The following is a 23,235-nucleotide window of genomic DNA, read 5'->3' on the forward strand; positions in this document are numbered from 1 at the left end:
TTAGAGAAACTGTGCCCAGAAGAGCTGACAGTACAAGGAAAGGATTTTGGTAATCCAGGGCAAGATTCATACCAGCCACACCAATCACACCGTATAACAAGTGATAACAACCGGTTAACAGTATGACAAATAACAGAGCATCCGGTCAAACCCTGATGCAATCATAACTTAACCCTTATTGAAGCAATAACTATATACAAGTATTGCAGAAGAAGTCCGCACTTGGGACGGGCGCCCAGCATCCACTACGGACTACGAGAAATATATTTACCGGTAAGTAAAATCTTATTTTCTCTAACGTCCTAGTGGATGCTGGGGACTCCGTAAGGACAATGGGTATTATAAAAAAGCTCCCAAACGGGCGGGAGAGTGCGGATGACTCTGCAGCACCGATTGAGCAAACACAAGGTCCTCCTCAGCCAGGGTATCAAACTTGTAGAACTTTGCAAAAGTGTTTGAACCTGACCAAGTAGCCGCTCGGCAAAGCTGTAATGCCGAGACCCCTCGGGCAGCCGCCCAAGAAGAGCCCACCTTCCTAGTGGAATGGGCCTTAACTGATTTCGGCAGCGGCAATCCAGCCGCAGAATGAGCCTGCTGAATCGTGTTACAGATCCAGCGAGCAATAGTTTGCTTTGAAGCAGGAGCACCAAGCTTGTTGGAAGCATACAGGATAAACAAAGACTCTGTTTTCCTGACCCTAGCCGTTCTGGCTACATAAACCTTCAAAGCCCTGACCACATCAAGTAACTCGGAATCCTCCAAGTCAGTAGTAGCCACAGTCACCACAATAGGTTGGTTTATATGAAAGGATGAAACCACTTTCGGCAGAAATTGTGGACGGGTCCGCAATTCTGCTCTATCCGCATGGAAAACCAGATAGGGGCTTTTATGTGACAAAGCCGCCAACTCTGACACACGCCTAGCCGAAGCCAAGGCTAATAGCATGACCACCTTCCACGTGAGATATTTCAACTCCACCGTTTTGAGTGGGATTTCAGGAAACTCAACACCACGTTAAGATCCCAAGGTGCCACTGGAGGCACAAAAGGGGGCTGAATATGCAGCACTCCCTTTACAAACGTCTGAACTTCAGGTAGAGAAGCTAACTCCTTTTGAAAGAAAATAGGGCCGAAATCTGGACCTTAATGGAACCCAATTTTAGGCCCAAATTCACTCCGGACTGTAGGAAGTGAAGGAAACGGCCCAGCTGGAACTCCTCCGTAGGAGAATTCCTGGCCTCACACCAAGCAACATATTTTCGCCATATACGGTGATAATGTTGAGCTGTCACGTCCTTCCTAGCCTTTATCAGCGTAGGAATGACCTCATCCGGAATGCCTTTCTCTGCTAGGATCCGGCGTTCAACCGCCATGCCGTCAAACGCAGCCGCGGTAAGTCTTGGAACAGACAGGGCCCCTGTTGCAACAAGTCCTGTCTTAGAGGAAGAGGCCACGGGTCCTCTGTGAGCATTTCTTGCAGATCTGGATACCAAGTCCTTCGTGGCCAATCTGGAACAATGAGTATTGTTCTCACTCTTCTTTTTCTTATTATCCTCAGCACCTTGGGTATGAGAGGAAGAGGAGGAAATACATAGACCAACTGGAACACCCACGGTGTCACCAGGGCGTCTACAGCTATCGCCTGAGGGTCTCTTGACCTGGTGCAATACCTCTGTAGCTTTTTGTTGAGGCGGGATGCCATCATGTCCACCTGTGGCAGTTCCCACCGACTTGTAATCTGTGCGAAGACTTCCTGATGAAGTCCCCACTCTCCCGTGTGGAGGTCGTGTCTGCTGAGGAAGTCTGCTTCCCAGTTGTCCACTCCCGGGATGAACACTGCTGACAGTGCGCTTACGTGATTCTCCGCCCAGCGAAGAATTCTGGTGGTGTCCGCCATCGCCACTCTGCTCCTTGTGCCGCCTTGGCGGTTTACATGAGCCACTGCGGTGATATTGTCTGACTGAATCAGAACCAGTTGGTCGCGAAGCAGGGTCTCCGCTTGACGTAGGGTGTTGTATATGGCCCATAGTTCCAGGCTGTTGATGTGAAGGCAAGTCTCTTGACTTGACCACAGACCTTGGAAATTTCTTCCCTGTGTGACTGCACCCCAACCTCGGAGGCTTGCGTCCGTGGTCACCAGGACCCAGTTCTGAATGCCGAATCTGCGGCCCTCGAAAAGGTGAGCGCTCTGCAGCCACCACAGGAGTGACACCCTGGCCCTGGGGGATAGGGTGATTAACAGATGCATCTGAAGATGTGATCCGGACCACTTGTCCAGTAAGTCCCATTGAAAAGTCCTCGCATGGAACCTGCCGAAGGGAATGGCCTCGTATGATGCCACCATCTTTCCCAGGACACGAGTGCAGTGATGCACTGACACCTGTTTTGGTTTTAATAGGTTCCTGACCAGTGTCATGAGTTCCTGAGCTTTCTCCATCGGGAGATGAACCCTTTTCTGGTCTGTGTCTAGAATCATGCCCAGGAAAGGCAGACGAGTCGTAGGAACCAACTGCGACTTTGGAATATTTAGAATCCAGCCGTGTTGCCGTAACACTTCCAGAGAAAGTGCTACGCTGATCAGCAACTGCTCTCTTGATCTCGCTTTTATGAGGAGATCGTCCAAGTATGGGATAATTGTGACTCCTTGCTTCCGCATGAGATCATTTCCGCCATTACCTTGGTAAATATTCTCGGTGCCGTGGAGAGACCAAACGGCAACGTCTGAAATTGGTAATGACAATCCTGTACCACAAATCTGAGGTACGCCTGATGAGGTGGATAAATGGGGACATGAAGGTATACATCCTTTATATCCAGAGACACCATAAAATCCCCCCCTTCCAGGCTTGCGATGACCGCTCTCAGCGATTCCATCTTGAACTTGAACCTTTTCAGGTATATGTTCAGGGATTTTAAATTCAATATGGGTCTGACCGAACCGTCCGGTTTCGGGACTACAAACATGGTCGAATAATAACCCCTTCCTTGTTGAAGGAGGGGAACCTTGACCACCACCTGTTGAAGATACAATTTGTGAATTGCAGTTAACACTATTTCCCTCTCGTGGGGGGAAGCTGGCAGGGCCGATTTGAGGTATCGGTGAGGGGGCATCTCCTCGAATTCCAGCTTGTATCCCTGAGACACAATATCTATTGCCCAGGGATCCAACTGGGAGTGAACCCACTTGTGGCTGAAATTTCGAAGATGTGCCCCCACCGGGCCTAGCTCCGCCTGTGGAGCCCCAGCGTCATGCGGTGGATTTTGTAGAGGCCGGGGAGGACTTCTGTTCCTGGGAACTAGCTGTGTTGTGCAGCTTCTTTCCTCTGCCCCTGCCTCTGGCAAGAAAGGACGCACCTCGGACTTTCTTGTTTTTCTGTGACCGAAAGGACTGCATTGTATAATACGGTGCTCTCTTAGGCTGTGAGGAAACATATGGCAAAAAATTTGACTTTCCAGCAGTAGCTGTGGAGACCAGGTCCGAGAGACCCTCTCCAAACAATTCCTCACCCTTGTAAGGTAAAACCTCCATATGCCTTTTTGAGTCTGCATCATCTGTCCATTGCCGTGTCCACAGGACCCTTCTGGCAGAAATTGACATAGCATTTATTCTAGAACCCAGTAGACTAATGTCTCTTTGAGCATCTCTCATATAAAGGACAGCGTCTTTAATATGCCCCAGGTCAATAAAACAGTATCCCTATCTAGGGTATCCAACCCCTCTGATAAGGTATCAGTCCATGCCGCTACTGCACTACAGACCCAGGCCGACGCGATTGCCGGTCTGAGCAAGGTACCTGAATGTGTATAAATGGACTTCAGGGTACCCTCCTTTTTGCGATCAGCAGCATCCTTGAGGGTAGCCGTATCCTGTGACGGCAGGGCTACCTTTTTGGATAAGCGTGTTAAAGCTTTGTCCACCCTAGGGGAGGATTCCCGTCGTAACCTGTACGTTGGCGGGAAAGGATATGCCATAAGAATCCGTTTGGAAATCTGCATTTTTTTATCTGGAGATTCCCAAGCTTTTTCACATAACTCATTCAGTTCGTGTGATGGGGGAAGTTACCTCAGGTTTCTTTCCCTTATAAATATAAACCCTTGTGTCAGGGACAGGGGTTTCCTCTGTGATGTGCAAAACATCCTTAATTGCTATAATCATATATCGGAGTGATTTAGCCAACTTTGGCTGTAACTTTGCATCATCGTCATCGACACTGGAGTCAGAATCCATGTCGGTATCTGTGTCAACAATTTGGGATAGTGGGCGCTTCTGAGACCCTGACGGCCTCTGCGACATAGGATCAGGCACGGGTTGGGACCCTGACTGTCCTGAGGCTTCAGCTTTATCTAACCTCTTATGCAAGGAATTAACATTATCATTTAAAACCTTCCACATATCCATCCAATCAGGTGTCGGCGCCGTCGGCGGAGACACCACATTCACTTGCTCCCGCTCTGCTTCCACATAGCCTTCCTCATCAGACATGTCGACACAAGCGTACCGACACACCACACACACAGGGAATGCCCTTTTTGAAGACAGTTCCCCCACAAGGCCCTTTGGAGAGACAGAGAGAGAGTATGCCAGCACACACCCCAGCGCTATAACCCAGGAATAACACAGTAACTTAATGTTAACCCAGTAGCTGCTGTTTATATTGTGTTTTTGCGCCTAATTTATGTGCCCCCCCCCCTCTCTTTTTAACCTCTTCTACTGTGAATCTGCAGGGGAGAGCCTGGGGAGCTTCCTCTCAGTGGAGCTGTGGAGAAAAAATGGCGCTGGTGAGTGCTGAGGAAGAAGCCCCGCCCCCTCGACGGCAGGTTTCTGTCCCGCTTAAATATGCATTTTCTTGGCGGGGGCTCATACATATATACAGTGCCCAACTGTATATATGTTTACTTTTGCCAAAAAGAGGATCCAAATGCTGCCCATGGGCGCCGCCCCCCTGCGCCCTTACAGTGACCGGACTATGTGAGGTGTGTGGGAGCAACTGCGCACAGCTGCAGTGCTGTGCGTTACCTCAGTGAAGAACGGAGTCTTCTGCCGCCGATTTGAAGTCTTCTTGCTTCTCATACTCACCCGGCTTCTGTCTTCCGGCTCTGCGAGGGGGACGGCGGCGCGGCTCTGGGATCGGACGGCGAGGGTGAGATCCTGCGTACGATCCCTCTGGAGCTAATGGTGTCCAGTAGCCTAAGAAGCAGGACCTAGCTTCAGAGAGTAGGGCTGCTTCTCTCCCCTCTGTCCCACGATGCAGGGAGTCTGTTGCCAGCAGAGCTCCCTGAAATTAAAAAAACTAACAAAATACTTTCTCTCAGCGAACTCAGGAGAGCTCACTGAAAAGCACCCAGCTCGTCTGGGCACAGTATCAAACTGAGGTCTGGAGGAGGGGCATAGAGGGAGGAGCCAGTGCACACCAGAACCTAAATTCTTTCTTAAAGTGCCCATGTCTCCTGCGGAGCCCGTCTATCCCCATGGTCCTTACGGAGTCCCCAGCATCCACTAGGACGTTAGAGAAAACTAGGTGATGAAGCGAGCACTTCGCCATTTAGAAAATCAATGGGAGCTTGGTCATGTGAATGTTCTAAGTGATAATCCTAAGGGTTTATTTTTTTTTTTTAAGTATTATTTTTATTGGAAAAATGTCACACAAACCAATACAGACAAGAAGATATTGATGTTACAGAACATTTCAAAATAAAGCTCCAGGTATCACATGGGATACAGAGAAGGATGTACATCAACTGCACAAATTTTGACATTCATTTTCTAGAAATATAATTTAAAAGAAACGGTAAGATATACCAACAAATACACCCATACAAAAAAGAAAATGAGAAGAAGAAGAAGAAAAAGAGAAGAGGGGGACCACCATGAAAAGTTTTAGAAATTAACTCATAGGTTGAGGATGAAAAAGATATACAGTATATCGTGTATAAACAGAAAAATAGTAATACAATCATATAAGAGCATAGTGAGTACAAGTCCAAAGAGATGTATCATACACGTGGAAATGGAGGTTTTAGAATAAGAGAACCATGGTTCCCAAATTTTGTCATATTTATCTGACCCTATCATGTAAAGAGGAGGTGATTTTCTCCATCGTAGAAATGTACCATATTTTAGATAATACCATACTCATAGGTGGAGAAATGTTTTTTTTTCCAACATTTAGCTATCACACATCTGGCGGCATGTAGAATTTGAACAACAAGCTTATTAGCAATATTACTTAAATCGGACAATGGGAGACCTAACAAGGCCGTCCAGGGACCCAAGACCACCTGAGAAGAAAGAATAGACCCAATAAGGGCTTCAATTTGTTCCCAAAAAGGATGGATTTTGGAGCAGGACCACCAAATGTGTTTAAGATCTCCATTTTGGCCACAGTCTCTCCAGCATAATGGGGAAGACCCAGGGAAAATCTTTTTTAATTTCGTTGGAATTAAATAACATCTGGTACAGACTTTATAAGAATTCTCTTTAATTGGGGAAGAAATAGAAGACTGAGCAACATTTTGTCTAATGATTTCCCATGAGTCCTCCTCTGGTGGAGGGCCTAAATCTTGTTCCCATTTACTCTCATGTGGAAGGTTTTCAACCAACTTTAGAGAGCGTAGTAAACTGTAAAGTATGGAAATAATACCTTGTCGCATGGGGGAGTAGAAAGTCTTTCAAAAGGGGTAAGTTGGCGAAAGACCATGGTCTTAGGTAAAGAATTTAAAAAGGAGCGAAGTTGCAAATACTCAAAATACAGGACTAGAGATTCCATACTAGTCACTTAGAACATCTATAGAGTGCCAGGAATTACCTTCGATAAAGTCAAAAACAAATTTAGGTCGTGGATTCAAGTGAGTGTAAGGAGGAACCAGGAGGAAAATCTGGGTTATCCCAAATAGAGGTGATGGGAGACGGGAATGTGGAAAGCTTCATCAATTTTCTGTTCGACGTCATTAGTGCGTGCACCTAGATCTAGAGTCTAGAACACGCGTTTCCTCCTCAGATTCGGAGACAGGAGCGGAATGAGAAGTAGGTACTTGTGTAGAAGAACCAGGCGTCATTTTAGATATAAATGTAGTAAGATCTGCAGGGGGTGCAGATTTTTTGTGATTTAGGCATGACGTGTAAAAGTCCCGGAAATAAAGAACAGAATAATACCGGAGCTGAGCGATAGTGATCTGACTCAGAATTCCATTATTTTGCAAGTAGAAACGAAAAGCGTGAAACCCCCAGGTCTGAACCCAGTGAGGTTAACTGAGCATTCTTCTGAAATATGACAATATCAAATGAAACTGAAGCATGTCTTGGCTGTAACAGGGCTAAAGGGCTAGGATATGGAGCTCCAGGGCAGGATAATGTAATATTGCAGGAGATAAATAAATGGTGGGTGATGAGACCACACACCTGACTCAAAGCAGGTGAGGAGTATGTCCAATTATAATAGGTAGACACACAGTCTCAGGACAATAAGTGAGATATATCTGCAAACAGAGGTGTAGCTCTGCTGTGAGGAAGGCATCACTATATCTCCACTGCAGCCAGACACCTCACCGCAGCCCACGAACTGTACAGCCAGGTAAGTGAGAAATAGTGGTGGGGACCAGCAAGCAGGAGAGACTTCACAGGCACAGCGTTACCCACTACTAGAGGGGCCAGGAGGAACCCCAGGGCTTAGGAGGCACACACAAGTGTAGGACGGGACAGGACACGTGAGATGCCCTGCGGTTCTCCCAGAGCTGCCGCTCTGGTTCACAGACTCACCACTGTCTGCAGCCAGGCCAGCTTGGTGGGCGCAGTTAGGATGTGTCCAGACGGAGGGTGAAAAGGATGCCACATGCTGCAATAGCCAGCCGCGATCAACTTCCAGTCCGGTCTCCGACGGAACTCGAGGTCCCGGCTTCTTCTTTGAAGTAGGCCACAACCCGCACGGGCATAGAGACTGACCGCCGGCTCCGCAACACAGACTGGCCAGCGTCAGCAGGTCACCAACGGCGGGAGTGGACAGTCAAAACCTCCAGGTAATAGCCCAAGAGGGGAGTTAGATTAGTGCTGGCCAGGAGCTTCAGAACAGCACGTCTGCCCTGGATTGCAGCTAGGCCACGCCCCCCAATCCTAATGTTTTTTTGTAGTATAGGCTACTATGAAACCGCTCTGTTGATTCAAGGCCAGCTAATAAATGTTGTTTATAATCATTGTTTTATTAACAATAGCTAGTAACGCAGCTAAATGGGTATAGGCTGGAACCTTCCAATTGCATACATAGGGGTAAATTTACTAAGATAGGAGTTCTATTTAAGATGGGATGTTGCCTATAGCAACCAATCAAATTCTACTTCTCATTTATCTAGCACCTTTTAGAAGATAATACCTAGAATCTTATTGGTTGCTATAGGCAACATCACATCTTAAATAGAACTCCCAACTTAGTAAATTTACCCCATAGTCTGGAACAATGGCAATGTCTTCTAGATGCTGCTTAATTTATAGGATTGTGTTCACTGCAAGTGAATGCAAAGTGATAAATGACGTGTCCTTCTCAGCGGTGGTTTCTACCGTTTTTAGGTAGGGGGGTGCTGGGAGGACAGTCCAACTCCCAGCGCATGTGCATATGCAGCGATATGCGTTCATCTCTAAATCAGGTCCTACTGTATGTACTGTAGTGGATGCTCGTGGAAGTGTGCTAGGATGTTTTGTTATATGTTGCTTGTCACTGCATGTAATGTTTCTTATTCTTGACAAATGCCTATGTCTGGCAGGGTTCGGTATGAAATCCCCATCCTTTGGATGCCGACAGTCACATGACCGACACCGGCAACCCTACATCGGAGGGGTAAATAATGTTACTCCTCAGGGCGTGTTGGCTAGGACTAGGGCTAGGACTGACCCCTCCCCTCTGGCTAACCCTCCACCCCGGGCTTTAATTAAACCTATCGCTGTGTACAAAAAGTGGGACTCGTCATCCGCATATACCTTGATAGTCACTTGTTATGTGTAGCGAAGTGCCCCAATAAAAGAAAACATATACTTCTTTTCTCCCCACCGGTGCCAATCACCAGTAGGCCATGGGAGCAGTGATGACCCGTCTTTAAAACTGGGCGCCCCAATAAAAGTTCATGTAATTTCCAGACATCAACATTAGAAAAGGGGAGTCTCTTTCAAATAATGTGCCCCCTTTGCAGACTGTCCCTTACCCCTTAGCGTGAGATCTTGCAGACAGGGAGAGAGAGACCAACCAACGTGACTGACTCTCACGGAAGACTAGAGAAGCTAGAGGGGGAACCAATCTCTCATAGTAGTTTCTGTCTGGTGATCACCAATGACCAGTACCCCCCCCCCCCCCCCCAAAAAAAAAAATAATCCAAAAGGCATCTGATGTATTTTGCAGCAGGACAACGACCCGAAACATACATCCAATGTCATTAAGAACTATCTTCAGTGTAAAGAAGAATAATGAGTCAAGGAAGTGATGATATGGCCCCTACAAAGCCCTGATCTCAACATCATCGAGTCTCTCTGGGATTACAGGAAGAGACAGGAGGATTTGAGCAAGCCTACATCCACAGAAGACCTGTGGTTACTTTTCCAAGATGTTTGGAACAACCTCAGTGCAGAATTCCTTCAAAAACTGTGTGCAAGTGTACCTAGAAGAATTGATGCTGTCCTGAAGGCAAAGGGGGGTCATAGCAAATATTGATTTGATTTAGATTTCTCTTCTGTTCATCACTTTGCATTTTGTCAATTGATAAGAATAAACTAATAACACATCCATTTTTAAAGCATTCTTTTCAGCATTTTGCCACACCTGCCTAAAACTTTTACACAGTACTGTGTATACACACACACACCATATATATATATATATATATATATATACACACATACATACACACACACACATATATACATATACAAATACATACATACCGTATATACTCGAGTATAAGTCGACCCGAATATAAGCCGAGGCACCTAATTCTACCACAAAAACCTGGGAAAACTTATTGACTCGAGTATAAGCCTAGGGTGGGAAATGCAGCTCTAGCCGTACACAGCCCTCAGTGCCAGATATGCCCTCATACTGCCAGATATGCCCCACAGTGCCTGATGTGCCAGATATGCCCTCATGCTGCCAAATATGCCCCGCAGTGCCAGATATGCCCTCATGCTGCCAAATATGCCCCACAGTGCCAGATATGCTCCTCATGCTGCCACATATGCCCCACAGTGCCAGATGTGCCAGATATGCCCTCATGCTGCCAGATATGCCCCTCATGCTGCCAGATATGCCCCTCATGCTGCCAGATATGCCCCACAGTGCCAGATATGCCCCTCATGTTGCCACATATGCCCCTCATGTTGCCACATATGCCCCTCATGTTGCCACATATGCCCCTCATGCTGCCACATATGCCCCCTCCCCAAGTGCCAAATATGCTCCCCCAGTGCCTGTTACTTACCCCTCCGTCGATCCCGCGCTGTCTTCTGAAGGAGGGACACAGAGCGCACAGCGCGCGCCTCTCCTGTGTCCCTCCTGCATCTCCGGCGGGTCTATTAAAGGAAGTGCCGGTTCGTGATCAGAGGTCACGAACGGGTACTTCCTTTAATAGACCTGCCGCTGCCGCCAGAGATGCAGGAGGGACACAGGAGAGGCGCGCGCTGTGCGCTCCGTGTCCCTCCTTCACACTGCTCTGCCTGTCTCACTGCACTGCCACTGACTCGAGTATAAGCCGAGGTGGCTTTTTCAGCACAAAAAAAAGTGCTGAAAAAGTCGGCTTATACTAGAGTATATACGGTATGTGTGGACTGTATAAAAGACCCTACATATGCAAAATGTTAGATCAACGTTTCAGTGTATTTACTGTCGACAGGCAACTTTTGTACACTCCCTATTGAACTCTATTTGTGAGAGCACCAGACACCGCTGCAATAATTTATGTGGACTGCCGGACCAATGCATTACACACATGCAAAGACCCCTCCATGAATCCTGCATTTGCCACTGACTGCTCATACACAGATCTTCGGGAACATGGTGCCTACTCCATGTTCCTGTGTCTATGTTCCTGTGACTTCTATATTACGCATATGCAAATCACAGCGAAAATGGTCACTGCACCATCTTCCTGGTGATTTTTGCTGCTGTGGCACAGGACTCTGGAAAGGTAAGCATTACACCTAGGTACAGGGTGTGCAGTGGGTGCTCCCCTGGACCCAGGTGACCACGTGCACCACACACTCTGCACCCATTATAGATAAGTCAATGTATGTGGGTCCATCCCACAATGATAGTTTGATAAACATGTTGCAGAGCTTTTAAAATAAAGCCTAAAAGTGTAAATAGAAAAGCTATTACATTGCAGAATCATACAAGTAAATCAGTGAACTAACCATATAAAAGTGCAAAAGCTATTAGCATTCAGAAGCTTCTTTATCTAGAAACACACATTGATTGTTTAGCATTGCCTACCTGTTAAGGGCATTACACATCTCAACAGTTACCAGTACAGAGAGGGCCATAGTTGTGGGATAACGGGACTCAAACACTTCACAGTCTATTCCTTCAAACAAAGGGTTGTTGGACGTACATTTCATGAAGTGCCTCTATAGAGAAGATGAAATTAGTCTCACACATGCAAATCACTTTGTTGATCGTTTCTGGTCTGCAATGGTGTAAAATTTAGCATGATCACATGTAAAGAGGGAAGCAGATCTACCTGGTGATATTCTGTGTATCATTTACAGTACTATACATCTCTGCTGAGGCACAATGTGCAAATATTAATTTACCACAATGGAAATATCGGAAAATTGTGTGTAATCTCCGTTAAAATCAGGGTTGGACTGGCGTGGCGGGGGCCGGATAAATACCTGGTATGCCCACAGGGCCGGTTCTAGCCCTTTTGGCGCCCCGGGCGGATAAATAAGATTTTACTCACCTGTAAATCTATTTCTCGTAGTCCGTAGTGGATGCTGGGAACTCCGTAAGGACCATGGGGAATAGACGGGCTCCGTAGGAGACTGGGCGCTCTAAGAAAGAATTAGATCTACTGGTGTGCACTGGCTCCTCCCTCTATGCCCCTCCTCCAGACCTCAGTTAGGGAAACTGTGCCCGGAAGAGCTGACACAATAAGGAAAGGATTTGGAATCCCGGGTAAGACTCATACCAGCCACACCGTACAACTCGTGATACTATACCCAGTTAACAGTATGAATAACAACTGAGCCTCACGAACAGATGGCTCATAACAATAACTCTTTAGTTAGGCAATAACTATATACAAGTATTGCAGACAATCCGCACTTGGGATGGGCGCCCAGCATCCACTACGGACTACGAGAAATAGATTTACCGGTGAGTAAAATATTATTTTCTCTGACGTCCTAGTGGATGCTGGGAACTCCGTAAGGACCATGGGGATTATACCAAAGCTCCCAAACGGGCGGGAGAGTGCGGATGACTCTGCAGCACCGAATGAGCAAACTCAAGGTCCTCCACAGCCAGGGTATCAAACTTGTAGAATTTTGCAAACGTGTTTGATCCCGACCAGGTAGCAGCTCGGCAAAGTTGTAAAGCCGAGACCCCTCGGGCAGCCGCCCAAGAAGAGCCCACCTTCCTTGTGGAATGGGCTTTGACTGATTTAGGATGCGGCAGTCCAGCCGCAGAATGTGCAAGTTGAATCGTGGAGCAGATCCAGCGAGCAATAGTCTGCTAAGAAGCAGGAGCACCCAACTTGTTGGGTGCATGCAGGATAAACAGCGAGTCAGTCTTTCTGACTCTAGCCGTCCTGGAAACATAGATTTTCAGGGCCCGGACTACGTCCAGCAACTTGGAAGCCTCCAAGTCCTGAGTAGCCGCCGGCACCACAATAGGTGGCTTCAAGTGAAACGCTGATACCACCTTAGGGAGGAATTGGGGACGCGTCCTCAATTCTGCTCTGTCCATATGGAAGATCAGATAGGGGCTTTTACAGGACAAAGCCGCCAATTCTGACACCCGCCTAGCCGAAGCCAAGGCCAAAAGCATGACCACTTTCCACGTGAGATATTTTAATTCCACGGTCTGAAGTGGCTCAAACCAATGTGATTTTAGGAAATCCAACACCACGTTGAGATCCCAAGGTGCCACTGGGGGCACAAAAGGGGGCTGAATATGCAGCACTCCCTTAACAAACGTCTGAACTTCAGGCAGTGAAGCCAGTTCTTTTTGAAAGAAAATAGACAGGGCCGAAATCTGGACTTTAATGGATCCCAATTTTAGGCCCATAGTCACTCCTGACTGTAGGAAGTGCAGAAATCGACCCAGCTGAAATTCTTCTGTGGGGGCCTTCATAGCCTCACATCAAGCAACATATTTTCGCCATATGCGGTGATAATGCTTTGCGGTCACCTCTTTCCTAGCCTTTATCAGCGTAGGAATGACTTCAACCGGAATGCCCTTTTCCATCAGAATCAGGCGTTTAACCGCCATGCCGTCAAACGCAGCCGCGGTAAGTCTTGGAACAGACAGGGCCCCTGCTGTAGCAGGTCCTGTCTGAGAGGCAGAGGCCAAGGGTCCTCTGAGATCATTTCTTGTAGTTCCGGGTACCAAGTCCTTCTTGGCCAATCCGGAACGATGAGTATAGTTCTTACTCCTCTTTTTCTTATTATCCTCAGCACCTTTGGTATGAGAGGAAGAGGAGGGAACACATAAACCGACTGGTACACCCACGGTGTCACTAGAGCGTCCACAGCTATCGCCTGAGGATCCCTTGACCTGGCGCAATATCTTTTTAGCTTTTTGTTTAGGCGGGACGCCATCATGTCCACCTGTGGCCGTTCCCAACGGTTCACAATCAGTTGGAAGACTTCTGGATGAAGTCCCCACTCTCCCGGGTGGAGGTCGTGCCTGCTGAGGAAGTCTGCTTCCCAGTTGTCCACTCCCGGAATGAACACTGCTGACAGTGCTATCACATGATTTTCCGCCCATCGGAGAATCTTTGTGGCTTCTGCCATCGCCATCCTGCTTCTTGTGCCGCCCTGTCGGTTTACATGGGCGACCGTCGTGATGTTGTCTGACTGAATCAGCACCGGCTGGTTTTGAAGCAGGGGTCTTGCCTGACTTAGGGCATTGTAAATGGCCCTTAGTTCCAGAATATTTATGTGTAGGGAAGCCTCCTGACTCGACCATTGTCCTTGGAAGTTTCTTCCCTGAGTGACTGCCCCCCAACCTTGGAGGCTTGCATCCGTGGTCACCAGGACCCAGTCCTGTATGCCGAAATCTGCGGCCCTCTAGAAGATGAGCACTCTGCAGCCACCACAGCAGAGACACCCTGGCCCTCGGGGACAGGGTGATCAGCCGATGCATCTGAAGATGCGATCCGGACCACTTGTCCAACAGATCCCACTGAAAGATCCGTGCATGGAACCTGCCGAATGGAATTGCCTCGTAAGAAGCTACCATCTTTCCCAGGACTCGCGTGCAGTGATGCACCGACACCTGTTTTGGTTTCAGGAGGTCTCTGACCAGAGATGACAACTCCTTGGCCTTCTCATCCGGGAGAAACACCTTCTTCTGTTCTGTGTCCAGAATCATACCCAGGAACAGCAGACGCGTCGTAGGAACCAGCTGCGACTTTGAAATATTCAGAATCCAGCCGTGCTGTTGAAGCACTTCCTGAGATAGTGCTACTCCGACCAACAACTGTTCCCTGGACCTCGCCTTTATAAGGAGATCGTCCAAGTATGGGATAATGAGAACTCCCTTCTTTCGAAGGAGTATCATCATTTCGGCCATTACCTTGGTAAATACCCTCGGTGCCGTGGACAGACCAAACGGCAACGTCTGGAATTGGTAATGGCAGTCTTGTACCACAAAACGGAGGTACACCTGGTGAGGTGGGTAAATGGGGACATGCAGGTACGCATCCTTGATGACCAGTGATACCATGTAATCCCCTTCTTCCAGGCTTGCAATAACCGCCCTGAGGGATTCCATTTTGAACTTGAACCTTCTTATATAAGTGTTCAAGGATTTTAAATTTTGAATGGGTCTCACCGAACCGTCTGGTTTCGGTACCACAAACATTGTGGAATAGTAACCCCGTCCCTGTTGAAGGAGGGGAACTTTTATTATCACCTTCTGGAGGAACAGCTTGTGAATTGCCGCCAGCACTACCCTCCCTGTCCGGGGGAGTAGCTGGCAAGGCTGATTTGAGGTCACGGCGAGGGGGAGACGTCTCGAATTCCAGCTTGTATCCCTGAGATACCACTTGTAGAACCCAGGGATCCACTTGTGAGCGAACCCACCAGTCGCTGAAGTTCCGGAGACGGGCCCCCACCGCACCTGGCTCCACCAGTGGAGCCCCAGCGTCATGCGGTGGATTTAGTGGAAGCAGGGGACGATTTCTGTTCTTGGGAACTGGCTGTATGGTGCAGCTTTTTCCCTCTACCCCTGCCTCTGAGCAGAAAGGACGCGCCTTTAACCCGCTTGCCTTTCTGGGGCCGAAAGGACTGTACCTGATAATACGGTGCTTTCTTTGGCTGTGAGGGAACCTGGGGTAAAAATGTCGACTTCCCAGCTGTCGCTGTGGAAACGAGGTCCGAGAGACCATCCCCAAACAATTCCTCACCCTTGTAAGGCAAAACCTCCATGTGCCTTTTAGAATCCGCATCACCTGTCCACTGCCGAGTCCATAATACTCTCCTGGCAGAAATGGACATTGCATTTATTCTAGATGCCAGATGGCAAATATCCCTCTGTGCATCTCTCATGTATAAGACTACGTCTTTAATATGCTCTATGGTTAGCAATATAGTGTCCCTGTCAAGGGAATCAATATTATCAGACAGGGAATCAGACCACGCTGCTGCAGCACTGCACATCCATGCTGAAGCAATAGCAGGTCTCAGTATAGTACCTGAGTGTGTATATACAGACTTCAGGATAGCCTCCTGCTTTCTATCCGCAGGCTCCTTTAAGGCGGCCGTATCCTGAGACGGTAGTGCCACCTTTTTTGACAAGCGTGTGAGCGCTTTATCCACCCTCGGGGATGTCTCCCAACGTACCCTGTCCTCTGGCGGGAAAGGGTACGCCATTAGTAACTTTTTAGAAATCACTAATTTTTTATCAGGGGATGCCCACGCTTCTTCACACACTTCATTTAACTCATCTGAAGGGGGAAAAACCACCGGTTGCTTTTTCTCCCCAAACATAATACCCTTTTTAGTGGTACCTGGGTTAATGTCAGAAATGTGCAACACATTTTTCATTGCCGTAATCATGCAACGGATAGCCTTAGTGGAATGTACATTAGTCTTGTCGTCGTCGACACTGGAGTCAGACTCCGTGTCGACATCTCTGTCTGCCATCTGAGGTAGCGGGCGTTTTTGAGCCCCTGATGGCCTTTGAGACGCCTGGGCATGCACTGGCTGAGCCGGCTGTCCCACAGCTGTTATGTCATCAAACCTTTTATGTAAGGAGTTGACACTGTCGGTTAATACCTTCCACATATCCATCCACTCTGGTGTCGACCCCGCAGGGGGTGACATCACATTTATGGGCACCTGCTCCGCCTCCACATAAGCCTCCTCATCAAACATGTCGACACAGCCGTACCGACACACCGCACACACACAGGGAATGCTCTGACTGAGGACAGGACCCCACCAAGTCCTTTGGGGAGACAGAGAGAGTATGCCAGCACACACCACAGCGCTATATAACACAGGGATTTACACTACACAAAGTGATTTTCCCTATAGCAGCTATAATACACAGTATTGCGCCTAAATTTAGTGCCCCCCCTCTCTTTTTTACCCTATTGAGCCTGGAGACTGCAGTGGAGAGCCTGGGAAGCTGTCTTCCAGCGGAACTGTGAAGAGAAAATGGCGCCAGTGTGCTGAGGGAGATAGCCCCGCCCTTTCCGCGGCGGACTTCTCCCGCTCTTTTATTAATATTATGGCAGGGGATTTTTACACATATATAGTTTATTAGACTATATTATGTGTTTTTTGCCATTTTTAAGGTAATCTAATTGCAGCCCAGGGCGCCCCCCCCAGCCCCTGCACCCATCAGTGACCGGAGTATGTGGTGTGCATGGGGAGCAATGGCGCACAGCTGCAGTGCTGTGCGCTACCTTAATGAAGACCGGAGTCTTCAGCCGCCGATTTTCTCCTCGGATTCTTCCGTCTTCTGGCTCTGCAAGGGGGATGGCGGCGCGGCTCCGGGACCGGACGACCGAGGCTGGGCCTGTGTTCGATCCCTCTGGAGCTAATGGTGTCCAGTAGCCTAGAAGCACAAGCTAGCTGCAAGCAGGTAGGTTTGCTTCTCTCCCCTAAGTCCCTCGTAGCAGTGAGTCTGTTGCCAGCAGATCTCACTGAAAATAAAAAACCTAATAAATACTTTCTTTACTAAGAGCTCAGGAGAGCCCCTAGTGTGCAACCAGCTCGAGCCGGGCACAGATTCTAACTGAGGTCTGGAGGAGGGGCATAGAGGGAGGAGCCAGTGCACACCAGTAGATCGATCTAATTCTTTCTTAGAGTGCCCAGTCTCCTGCGGAGCCCGTCTATTCCCCATGGTCCTTACGGAGTTCCCAGCATCCACTAGGACGTCAGAGAAATAGGGGCATGGCTTCATACAGGGGGCGTGGTCAGTTATGCCCCCTGTAGAGTTGTGCCCCCATTTGTGCCCCCTGTGGGAGTAGCGCCGCTTACACAAAAAAATAATAATAATACTTACTATCCCCGCTCCTGATTCTCGACCGTTGCAGACCTCCGCTCCTCTCCTCGGATCTATGGGACAAATAGACACTAGAGGTCAATTATGACCCCTAGCGTCTGTGTCAGTCCCACAATGCTGTTCGGTGCGCGATGACGTCATCGCGCACCGCACAGCAAAGGTCCTCTCCACAAAGGGAAACTAGACGGGTAGCGTCTAGTTCCCTTCACAGCAGGGGGCACAGTAGCGGATCTTGCCATGGTGCGGCGCCCTCTGGATGGCGCCGGCGCCCTCCGGAAGGCAGCGCCCCGGGCAAAAGTCCTGTTTGCCCGTGGCAAGATCCGCTACTGTATGCCCACTACCATCAAGGGTGAGGGGTGGGGAGCATGCAGGAACACGCTGGTTCCTCTTACTGCCTCTGTCCACCAGTTTTAATTGATAGCAATAGAATAATCCATTCGGAGTACAGACACTCACCCCGCCCCCTCCCTGTGTACACACTGCTGCTGTAATGCTTAGGAGTTTACTGATGTGTAGTTAGCCCCCAGCAGTGTCTGCTGTACTTCAATTGGCAAATCACACTCGGGTCTATTCATGAAGCCGTGAAAAGAGTGGAGAAATGAACCTGTGGAGAAGTTGCCCATGGCAACCAATCAGCTGCTCCGTACAATTGTATAGTATGCAAATTATAAATGTTACTTCAATGCTAATTGGTTGCCATGGGCAGCTTCTCCACACTTTTCACTGCTTCATGAACAGACCCCACAGTCACTCAGCCAATCCAGTGTGTGTGTGTGTGTGTGTGTGTGTGTGTGTGTGTGTGTGTGTGTGTGTGTGTCGGATTGACACAAAGTGTGTGAGGCACAAAGTGTGAGACGCATGGAATGTGTAACAGCATATGTGTAAGAGGCACAGTGTATGTTTGTGTGTTTGAGAGTTACAGTATGTGTCAAGAGTGTGTGTCACCGTGCGAAAGAGGCACAGAATGTGTCAGCGTGTGTATATGCGACAATTACAGTATGTGCCAGTGTGTCTTAGACAGTGTGTGTGTGTGTGTATGTGTGTGTGTGTGTGTGAGGCACAGAGTGCATGCCAGTGGGGCAGAGCAGGAGAGAAAAATTATTGTAATTAAGGCAGCAACATTACAGAAATAGGTGTCAGATTATTCAAAATATACTAAAGTGGACATTATAGTTATCATATATTTTCCCTATGAGGATCCATTATAGGTAAAAACTAAATGGGGCACATATGATTACTATCCTAATAAAGGCGGTACATATTATTGCTATTATTCTATTGAAGCGGATACATATTATTAGTAATAGACTAAGGGGTGCATGTACTAAGCAATGATAAAAGTGGAGAAGTGAGCCAGTTGAGAAATTTACCATGGCAACCAATCAGCTGCTCCGTACAATTGTATAGTATGCAAATTAGAAATGTTAAATCAATGCTGATTGGTTGCCATGGGCTACTTCTCCACTGGCTCACTTCTCCACTTTTATCACTGCTTAGTACATGTCCCCCTTAAGGTGGCATATTATTAGTTGGTTATTTTGTTAAACTAAATATGCTGTGACAGCCACAGAATATTTAACGGGCCCCTGCATTTCCCTGTTGGGCCAAAAATGCCCCAGTTCGACACTGGTTAAAGTATATGGATATATCACGGTAATGGTGAGGTGTCCATATTGTATGCTAGTGGGATAAACATAGTAGCACAAACGTCTTGTAGCTCTTATTAATTGTAGTAATTACATAATGTAAGAATTTTGTCTGAATGTACTCAAGACATGAGCACTGTCCATGACAGAACTTAAGTGACAAGCCTAAGGTTTTTACTGATTTGCTAACACAGTGGATTACAGCATGGGGAATAGGATAATTGAATAGCTTTTACCCACGCAACGCAATCAGTTAGCTGCGGGCTAAACCTGGCGGCTAATTGAATATGCCCCAAAATCTACTGGTCTAATAACTGGAAACAGAATGGAATTATTTTTTATTTAAAAAAAATTAATAAATTTTTTTCGTTTTTTTCTGCTGCGGGATACATTGGGCTCCACAAGGAAAGACATAGGGGGGTGTAGAGTAGGATCTTGATCCGAGGCACCAACAGGCTGAAAAGCTTTGACTGTTCCCAGAATGCATAGCGCCGCCTCCTCTATAACCCCGCCTCCCTGCACAGGAGCTCAGTTTTGTAGTTGGTGCCGCAGATAGCAGGCACATAACAGAGGGGCTGCTCCAGGCAGCCCTAAGAAGAGCTTTTTTGAAGAAAAAGTGAAGACTACAAGGGCAGCAGCGGTGTGTAAATGTCAGAGACATTCACTGCTGCAGCTCCAGCTCTCCCCAGCGGCGCTGTACACTCCCGAGCCCTGGTTGCCGGGTAACTACAGCATGAGGCTCCGGTTTTCTTTATGGTCAGGCACACACGACGGGGGCTCTCCGGGATCGCGTGGCCGCGCTTCGGGAGGTGGTGAGTGGTCCCGCTTGCGGGACCCGTACTTTATCGCGATCCGGCGCGGTCAGTGGGAGGCGGGCCACGCGCGCTGGCGGTGGACACTGTGGCAGTACACGCGATCCCACTAGATCACCAGGGCATGGGCGCAGGTCAGGTTTTCTCTCTAAACCATTTTAATAGTAGCCCACAGTACCCGGTGGTTTTGCCAGCAGGGGGATAAGGCTTAGACCTGAAGCCCCTCTCCCAGCCCCAGGGCGCCATTTCCCGCAAATGTTCCCACCCTGGAGCTGCATATCTGTCTCTCCCTGTCAGTGTCTGAGCGCCATTTCTCTCAGCTTCACTGTTCCTGGGACTGCTTGGGCAAATCCTCCTGTGTAAAGCCGCCTGGTTGTCAGTGCTGTGACTTTACATGACACTTAAGTATTCTACCTGCCTTTTAGACAGTGTTAGTTAATAAAGAGTGCATTTAGTCAGGGTTTTCTAGTACAATTACCCTGTGATATGCATCCAGTTCTTACTGTGCAGTGTTATATCTATTGACTACATAGCTATATATATAAGCTAGTCCAGTGCAGTATTATTGTTAGTAATAACCTCTGCATTGTACAAACTGTGACTATCTGTGTGTGCATAAGCTAGCTGAGTGGTGTCCATTTCGTGTCTCTCACTCAACTTGCTATCCCTATATTCTATAACCTGAGGGGGCTTGGTGCGTCAGGTTTTATATTTATATAAGATTTTCACAAAGATATACTTTAATACGTATTTTTCTCTGTGATTTTAGTCACCATATCTCTCCTTTATCTCTGCTAGTGCTGACTACTAAAAAGTCTGACCCTCGCTCGCCCAAGCCCAAGGGGTCCTCTAAGCGAGCTCTTATCTCCTCGCAATCCACTGCTGTCACTGACACCTCGTCTGATGAAGACGGCACTTACACTGACCCCACAGATTCTGACACAGATACTGCTGATGGGGAGGGTAGTTCACATGTGGATGTTCCTGATCTTTTGGAGGCTATTAAGTTGATTTTACAGATTACAGATGATCCCGAGCCATCCGTCCCTCCTAAGAAACCAGATAGGTTCAAGCGTCAGAAGGTGGTTAAACAAGTTTTACCTCACTCTGACCACTTAGTGTATATACATCAGGAACCCTGGGAAAACCCGGGTAAGAAGTTTGTGCCTCAAAAGAAGATGCTGGCTTGCTATCCCCTCGCGCCAGAGCTGTCTAAAAATTGGGAAACGCCTCCTCCAGTAGACTCACATGTGGCTAGGATGGTGGTTTCCTCAGCTCTACCTGTCACTACCGTCACGTCTCTAAAAGAGCCTACGGATAAACGTGTGGAGGGTTGTCTGAAAACTATTTACACCTTCACAGGTGCTGCACAAAGGCCCACTATTGCAGCAACATGGGCTGCAGAGGCTACTGAAGCATGGGCCTTGGAGTTAGAAGCTGAAATCTCTTCTGACCAATCTAGACAATGCTTGTCATATATTGTCACAGCTTCTCGCTATATTAAAGAGGCGGCTTCTGATACTGGTATCCTAGCAGCCAAGCCCTCTACTACGTCAGTCCTGGCTCGCCGGATATTGTGGCTGAGATCCTGGTCTGTGGATCTGGACTGTAGAAAAACCCTGGAGGTACTCCCTTTCAAGGGAGATATTCTGTTTGGGGAGGACTTATATAAGATAATGGCTGACTTGGCTACTGCCAAAACTGCCTGTCTGCCAAGTACCACTCCTTCTGTGTCGAAGGCTAAAGGTACTTCCTTTCGCCCCTTTCGTCCTTCAGGTAAAGCAAAAGGTCAGGCGTACAACAAGCAGACTTGCACTTCCAAACCTGGTAAGCCAAAGCCCAAAAGAGCCTGGGCGGCCCGTCAGCCAGCTTCCAAGACCGATAAGCCTGCCGCATGACGGGTCGGGCCGGCTTCTAGGGTATACCCAGGAATGGTTGAAGACCACTTCAGATGCCTGGGTACGGGAAGCCGTCACTCGAGGTTACGCCATAGCCTTCAAAAACCAACCCCCTCATCGATTTTGCCGGACAGACGTCCCGTTGGACCAGATAAAGGCAAACACTCTACATTCGGTGGTACAGACCCTCCTGGATACAGGAGTCGTAGTACAGGTGCCTCTTGCGCAGAGGGGCCGGGGGTACTATTCTCCGCTGTTTCTAGTCCCGAAACCGAATGGGTCCTCCCGGCCCCCATTCTCAACCTCAAGGCATTGAACAGGTTTGTGAAGGTTTCCAAGTTCCGTATGGAAACCCTTCGCTCTATAGTTCTGGCCTTGGAACCTGGGGACTACATGGTCTCCAGGGATATACAGGATGCTTACCTGCAGGCGATTAGCAACCTCCATTACCAGTTTCGGGCGTTACCTTTTGGTTTAACTACGGCTCCGGGAGTTTTCACCAAGGTCATGGCGGTGATGACGGTGGTACTCCGCCGTCAAGGGGTCAGGATACTGCCGTATCTGGACGACTTGTTAATCCTGGCAAGATCCCCAGAACTTCTCCTACGTCATCTAGATATGACGGTCCGGTTTCTACAAGCCCACGGGTGGCTCATCAACTGGAAGAAATCCTCCCTGGTCCCTGCTCAGAGCATGGGGCACCTGGGAGCGCTATTGGACACTCACAACCAGAAGTTGTTCTTGTCTCAGGAGAAAGTCCTGAAGCTTCAGGACAGGATTCGTTGCTTCCTTTCTCGTCCGCAAGTGTCGATACATTCGGCAATGCAGGTGCTGGGCCTCATGGTCTCAGCATTCGACATGGTGGAGTATGCTCAATTCCATTCTCGCCCCCTCCAGAGGCTAATTCTAGCCAAGTGGGACGGCCTGCCTCACCGGATAAGGTCTCACATGATCTTCTCGACTCCGGAGGTCCGTCTGTCGCTGCACTGGTGGCTCCAGGACCAACGATTGTGCACGACCCGTCCCTTCTGGATATCCGACTGGGTCCTGTTGACGACAGATGCCAGTCTCAGAGGTTGGGGAGCGGTGCTGGAGCAACACTCTCTTCAGGGTCGGTGGACCAAAGAGGAGTCCCTCCTCTCAATCAACATTCTGGAGTTGCGGGCGGT

The 23,235-nt window shown here is 48.3% G+C and overlaps 1 protein-coding gene across 1 annotated transcript in view; it reads right to left on the minus strand.

Annotated features, from left to right (window-relative positions):
* ATP2A3 (ATPase sarcoplasmic/endoplasmic reticulum Ca2+ transporting 3) overlaps nt 1–23,235 on the minus strand; it is a 391,052-nt gene that overhangs the window by 26,346 nt on the left and 341,471 nt on the right. Inside the window, exon 18 of the mRNA XM_063953699.1 lies at nt 11,462–11,595. Coding sequence (XP_063809769.1) covers nt 11,462–11,595 — 134 coding nt within the window. The remainder of the gene's footprint in view (nt 1–11,461; nt 11,596–23,235) is intronic.

Source organism: Pseudophryne corroboree, chromosome 2, assembly GCF_028390025.1.
Source record: "Pseudophryne corroboree isolate aPseCor3 chromosome 2, aPseCor3.hap2, whole genome shotgun sequence".
Lineage (NCBI taxonomy): Eukaryota > Metazoa > Chordata > Amphibia > Anura > Myobatrachidae > Pseudophryne > Pseudophryne corroboree.